This window comes from Cyclopterus lumpus, chromosome 23, assembly GCF_009769545.1.
Source record: "Cyclopterus lumpus isolate fCycLum1 chromosome 23, fCycLum1.pri, whole genome shotgun sequence".
Classification (NCBI taxonomy): domain Eukaryota; kingdom Metazoa; phylum Chordata; class Actinopteri; order Perciformes; family Cyclopteridae; genus Cyclopterus; species Cyclopterus lumpus.
The window spans coordinates 16,118,365-16,125,864 of record NC_046988.1 but is presented as its reverse complement, the minus strand read 5'-3'; the positions used below and the strand labels follow the sequence as shown (position 1 = coordinate 16,125,864).

General features: G+C 45.4%; 1 protein-coding gene across 1 annotated transcript in view; it reads left to right on the top strand.

Annotated features, from left to right (window-relative positions):
• Window positions 1–7,500, top strand: part of LOC117726529 (leucine-rich repeat-containing G-protein coupled receptor 5-like) — a 33,158-nt gene that overhangs the window by 12,829 nt on the left and 12,829 nt on the right. Inside the window, exons 5-6 of the mRNA XM_034526850.1 lie at window positions 353–568; window positions 5,526–5,597. Coding sequence (XP_034382741.1) covers window positions 353–568; window positions 5,526–5,597 — 288 coding nt within the window. The remainder of the gene's footprint in view (window positions 1–352; window positions 569–5,525; window positions 5,598–7,500) is intronic.

The window sequence follows — 7,500 nt, the reverse complement described above, 5'->3', positions numbered from 1 at the left end:
TGTATATTTTCTGTCATATTATTATTATTATTTTTCGGATGAATTGTATATTTTTTGTGCTGCTTTGTCTTGTGCTTTGGCAATATTGTTGTTGCAACATTCATGCTAATAAAGCCTATTGAATAGAGAGAGAGAGACACACACACACCTCATTAAACACCTGATGTTTCTTCTTCTTCTTCTTCTCCTCCTCCTCACTGGTCTCCATTAATTAGCTGTATTTTCTTGCATGTCTTTGCATAAAAGGAACTAGTGATTAAAATGTACCCATCGGTAGCCTGAGGGTTCGATTCCCCGCCTCGTCCTTGGAGCTGAGGAGGTAAACTTACTCTCGTTCTTAAATCTCTCGCAGCCGCCTGGACGCCAACCACATCTCCCGCGTTCCCATTGGCTGTTTCTCCGGCCTGCGCTCGCTCCGCCACCTGTGGTTGGACGATAACGCTCTGACGGAGGTGCCGACGGAGGCCCTGATGGAGCTGCCCGCCCTGCAGGCCATGACGCTCGCCCTCAACCACATCGGCCACGTGCCCGACCGCGCCTTCAGCCGGATGGGCCGCCTGGTGGTGCTGTGCGTACACACACCGCCTTCATACACGTGTTATAAACAAGACGCGCTCACGTATTACACACACCGCCTTCATACACGCGTTATAAACAAGACGCGCTCACGTATTACACACACCGCCTTCATACACGCGTTATAAACAAGACGCGCTCACGTATTACACACACCGCCTTCATACACGCGTTATAAACAAGACGCGCTCACGTATTACACACACCGCCTTCATACACGTGTTATAAACAAGACGCGCTCACGTATTACACACACCGCCTTCATACACGCGTTATAAACAAGACGCGCTCACGTATTACACACACCGCCTTCATACACGCGTTATAAACAAGACGCGCTCACGTATTACACACACCGCCTTCATACGCGTGTTATAAACAAGACGCGCCCACGTATTACACACACCGCCTTCATACACGCGTTATAAACAAGACGCGCTCACGTATTACACACACCGCCTTCATACACGCGTTATAAACAAGACGCGCTCACGTATTACACACACCGCCTTCATACACGTGTTATAAACAAGACGCGCTCACGTATTACACACACCGCCTTCATACACGCGTTATAAACAAGACGCGCTCACGTATTACACACACCGCCTTCATACACGCGTTATAAACAAGACGCGCCCACGTATTACACACACCGCCTTCATACACGCGTTATAAACAAGACGCGCTCACGTATTACACACACCGCCTTCATACACGCGTTATAAACAAGACGCGCCCACGTATTACACACACCGCCTTCATACACGCGTTATAAACAAGACGCGCTCACGTATTACACACACCGCCTTCATACACGCGTTATAAACAAGACGCGCTCACGTATTACACACACCGCCTTCATACACGTGTTATAAACAAGACGCGCTCACGTATTACACACACCGCCTTCATACGCGCGTTATAAACAAGACGCGCTCACGTATTACACACACCGCCTTCATACACGCGTTATAAACAAGACGCGCCCACGTATTACACACACCGCCTTCATACACGTGTTATAAACAAGACGCGCTCACGTATTACACACACCGCCTTCATACACGTGTTATAAACAAGACGCGCTCACGTATTACACACACCGCCTTCATACACGCGTTATAAACAAGACGCGCTCACGTATTACACACACCGCCTTCATACACGCGTTATAAACAAGACGCGCTCACGTATTACACACACCGCCTTCATACACGCGTTATAAACAAGACGCGCCCACGTATTACACACACCGCCTTCATACACGCGTTATAAACAAGACGCGCTCACGTATTACACACACCGCCTTCATACACGCGTTATAAACAAGACGCGCTCACGTATTACACACACCGCCTTCATACACGCGTTATAAACAAGACGCGCCCACGTATTACACACACCGCCTTCATACACGCGTTATAAACAAGACGCGCCCACGTATTACACACACCGCCTTCATACACGCGTTATAAACAAGACGCGCTCACGTATTACACACACCGCCTTCATACACGTGTTATAAACAAGACGCGCCCACGTATTACACACACCGCCTTCATACACGCGTTATAAACAAGACGCGCTCACGTATTACACACACCGCCTTCATACACGCGTTATAAACAAGACGCGCCCACGTATTACACACACCGCCTTCATACACGCGTTATAAACAAGACGCGCTCACGTATTACACACACCGCCTTCATACACGCGTTATAAACAAGACGCGCCCACGTATTACACACACCGCCTTCATACACGCGTTATAAACAAGACGCGCCCACGTATTACACACACCGCCTTCATACACGCGTTATAAACAAGACGCGCTCACGTATTACACACACCGCCTTCATACACGCGTTATAAACAAGACGCGCTCACGTATTACACACACCGCCTTCATACACGCGTTATAAACAAGACGCGCTCACGTATTACACACACCGCCTTCATACACGCGTTATAAACAAGACGCGCCCACGTATTACACACACCGCCTTCATACACGCGTTATAAACAAGACGCGCCCACGTATTACACACACCGCCTTCATACACGCGTTATAAACAAGACGCGCCCACGTATTACACACACCGCCTTCATACACGTGTTATAAACAAGACGCGCTCACGTATTACACACACCGCCTTCATACACGTGTTATAAACAAGACGCGCCCACGTATTACACACACCGCCTTCATACACGTGTTATAAACAAGACGCGCTCACATATTACACACACCGCCTTCATACACGTGTTATAAACAAGACGCGCTCACGTATTACACACACCGCCTTCATACACGCGTTATAAACAAGACGCGCTCACGTATTACACACACCGCCTTCATACGCGCGTTATAAACAAGACGCGCCCACGTATTACACACACCGCCTTCATACACGCGTTATAAACAAGACGCGCTCACGTATTACACACACCGCCTTCATACACGTGTTATAAACAAGACGCGCCCACGTATTACACACACCGCCTTCATACACGCGTTATAAACAAGACGCGCCCACGTATTACACACACCGCCTTCATACACACGTTATAAACAAGACGCGCTCACGTATTACACACACCGCCTTCATACACGCGTTATAAACAAGACGCGCCCACGTATTACACACACCGCCTTCATACACGCGTTATAAACAAGACGCGCTCACGTATTACACACACCGCCTTCATACACGCGTTATAAACAAGACGCGCTCACGTATTACACACACCGCCTTCATACACGCGTTACAAACAAGACGCGCTCACGTATTACACACACCGCCTTCATACACACGTTATAAACAAGACGCGCTCACGTATTACACACACCGCCTTCATACACGCGTTACAAACAAGACGCGCCCACGTATTACACACACCGCCTTCATACACGCGTTACAAACAAGACGCGCCCACGTATTACACACACCGCCTTCATACACGCGTTATAAACAAGACGCGCCCACGTATTACACACACCGCCTTCATACACGCGTTATAAACAAGACGCGCTCACGTATTACACACACCGCCTTCATACACGCGTTATAAACAAGACGCGCTCACGTATTACACACACCGCCTTCATACACGCGTTATAAACAAGACGCGCCCACGTATTACACACACCGCCTTCATACACGCGTTATAAACAAGACGCGCTCACGTATTACACACACCGCCTTCATACACGTGTTATAAACAAGACGCGCCCACGTATTACACACACCGCCTTCATACACGCGTTATAAACAAGACGCGCCCACGTATTACACACACCGCCTTCATACACGCGTTATAAACAAGACGCGCCCACGTATTACACACACCGCCTTCATACACGTGTTATAAACAAGACGCGCCCACGTATTACACACACCGCCTTCATACACGTGTTATAAACAAGACGCGCTCACGTATTACACACACCGCCTTCATACGCGCGTTATAAACAAGACGCGCCCACGTATTACACACACCGCCTTCATACACGCGTTATAAACAAGACGCGCCCACGTATTACACACACCGCCTTCATACACGCGTTATAAACAAGACGCGCCCACGTATTACACACACCGCCTTCATACACGTGTTATAAACAAGACGCGCCCACGTATTACACACACCGCCTTCATACACGCGTTATAAACAAGACGCGCTCACGTATTACACACACCGCCTTCATACACGCGTTATAAACAAGACGCGCTCACGTATTACACACACCGCCTTCATACACGTGTTATAAACAAGACGCGCCCACGTATTACACACACCGCCTTCATACACGCGTTATAAACAAGACGCGCCCACGTATTACACACACCGCCTTCATACACGCGTTATAAACAAGACGCGCTCACGTATTACACACACCGCCTTCATACACGTGTTATAAACAAGACGCGCTCACGTATTACACACACCGCCTTCATACACGTGTTATAAACAAGACGCGCTCACGTATTACAGTTATAAGTTAGTTATAAGTTTACTAGTTTATAAGACAGTTAGTTAGTAATAAGTTAACTAGTTTATCAGACAGTTGGTTAGTTATAAGTTTACTAGTTTATAAGACAGTTACTTAGTAATAAGTTTACTAGTTTATCAGATAGTTGGTTAGTTATAAGTTTACTAGTTTATAAGACAGTTACTTAGTAATAAGTTAACTAGTTTATAAGACAGTCGGTTAGTTATTGTCAACTAGTATATTAGACAGTCGGTTAGTTATAAGTTTACTAGTTTATAAGACAGTTACTTAGTAATAAGTTTACTAGTTTATAAGACAGTCGGTTAGTTATTGTCAACTAGTATATTAGACAGTTGGTTAGTTATACTTTACTAGTATGTTGGGTAGTTGGTTAGAATATAGCTAATATATTAGACCTTTTGTTAGTAATAGGTTAGTTAGTACATTAGACATTGGCTTTTGACAAGTTAGCTGGTTTGTTGGGCAGGTGGTTAGTAGTAGTTTAGCTCGTAGTCCAGTAGTTAGCCAGTGAACTAGGTTGGGTCAGTTATCTACCAGTAAGTTAGTGAATGGATAGTGATTGGTTAGTTTCTTGGGAGCCGTGAGTACCTCTCTGGTCATGTTGTTGTTGTTGTTGTTGTTGTTGCCTTGGAGCTGCGACAGCACGAAGTTAACCTGAGGCACTGACTGTCTGTAATAGCTCCTTAATAACATGCAAAACTATGTGTGTGTGTGTGTGTGTGTGTGCATGTGTGTGTGACGGCATTCAGCGCAGCAGTCTCCCGTCATTTCTTTTGTCCGATCGGCTTGAAGCTAATTTGCATGAAATTACCAAAAGAAGGGGAAAAAACCTTATTGAGAGGCCCTGGGCCCCTTTTCCAAAAGACACACACACACACACACACACTTTTTGTCTGCTTCATTAGTCCATCAGTCTCTTTCTCCATAGGCATCTCAACAACAATGGGATCGTATCCATGGGAACGAACTGCTTCCACGGACTCCACAGTTTGGAGACGCTGTGAGTTACTCTGTGTGTGTGTGTGTGTGTGTGTGTGTGTGTGTGTGTGTGTGTGTGTGCGTGTGCGTGTGCGTGTGCGTGTGTGTGTGTGTCTTGGGGAGGAGTTGAAAGAGTCAGGGTTGAGTCGGGGTCAGGATGAAGGATGACAGAGGTTTTAATTCATAAAACAGGATTTATTCAAACAACGCTCAACAACAACAAGAAATTGGAAATATCTCCTTTTTTTTTTTTACATCTCTCAATCTACACCTGTGTTATAAACATGTTATAACGTTCGTCCATTTTTCTTCTATTTCACTCTTTCTCCCGTTCAAAACAATCAATACAAAATCTCACCCTAACACTGCACGACTATCCAACAATAATAATAATAATAACTATAATTGTACAAGATCGTCTCGTAAAGACCAGTGCGATTAATTTGCACGTCACTATTTATTAATTTTCCGAGTATAAAATATAAAAACACGTCCGCATTACGAGTCCTGTAGAGAAGTTATCCCACTGGTTTCCTTTAGCCCCGCCTCCGCTATAACTGTTAGGGCTCGATGTTATAAATAAAGGTTATTCAAGTGTTCGTACTGGAAGTCGATTCCCCTGAAAACAGAAAGACGTGCTGACTCACAGACGACTCTTTCACAATCGAAGTCGATGGGAAAAGAACGCCCGACCCCTTCTTCCCCTCTTACCTTTCACAATAAAAGCCCGAGACATATACGCTTGCGTAACTGCTTCCCAGAGACAACTCAAATTCCCCATTTCCCTTAAAGGAAACATAATGAAGTATCTTTCAGCAGCTTAAACCTGACCTCAGACAGACTGAGCCATGAGGATCTTGGTAGTTGGCGACTATTTCATATTTTTGTGTCTTTTATTTGTGTGTAAAAGCCGAATGAGTGTCGGGACTTTTCCAAAAGCTGCTATTTCTGCTACTAGCGGTTAGCATGTGATCTGTTTGTTTTTAGCGACTATTTCTGTATATTAGATGGAGGCAGATCAACCTGTGTGTGTGTGTTTATGTTGGTGCGTGTGCGTATAATCTGAGGAATGTGTGTGTGTATATAGAAATGTTTCTGTTTTGTCAGTCAACCAGAGAAGCATGTTTAAACACACAAACACATGCTGCCTTCGTTTGGAAATACTGTGTGTGTGTGTGTGTGTGTGTGTGTGTGTGTGTGTGTGTGTGTGTGTGTGCGTGTGTATGTGTGTGCGTGTGTGTGGGTGTGTGTGGGTGGGTGGGTGGGTGGCCCTGGCTGTATGCTAATCATAATTACTATTCATGTGTGTGTGTGTATGTGTGTGTGTGCAATAATAAACCACACAGAGACTCATGTTCATCTGAAACTACAAACACAAACAGAGAGAAGAAGAAAACGGAAATATAAACAGAAGAAAATAAATTGTGGTGGTTTTCCTCCTCGTGGCCGTCTCAGCTTCCTCCTTGGCCACGCCCCTTCTGCCCAAATTAGACTTTTCTGGTTCCAGTAAGTGACGAAAAAAATGGTGGTCAGCGGAAAAAATCCCCCCGAAACAAATCCAGCTTTCAAAACATCACATGAGCTTCAAACCATGAAACTCCCGTGAAGCTGTCTGTGGGAACCAGTACGGGACACCTGTCAATCAAACGGCGTTAGAGGAACAATTCAACTCTAACTACTAGAGAAGGTCAGGGCTTCAACATGCTACTGATGGGCATATCGACTCCCCAGTTTAGAACTTACATTCCCAGTATAGAGCTGGTATGACCAATCTAGAGCTTTCATTCCCAGTATAGAACTGGTATTACCAACCTAGAGCTTTCATTCCCAGTATAGAACTGGTATGACCAATCTAGAGCTTTCATTCCCAGTATAGAACTGGTATTACCAATCTAGAGCTTTCATTCCCAGTATAGAACTGGTAT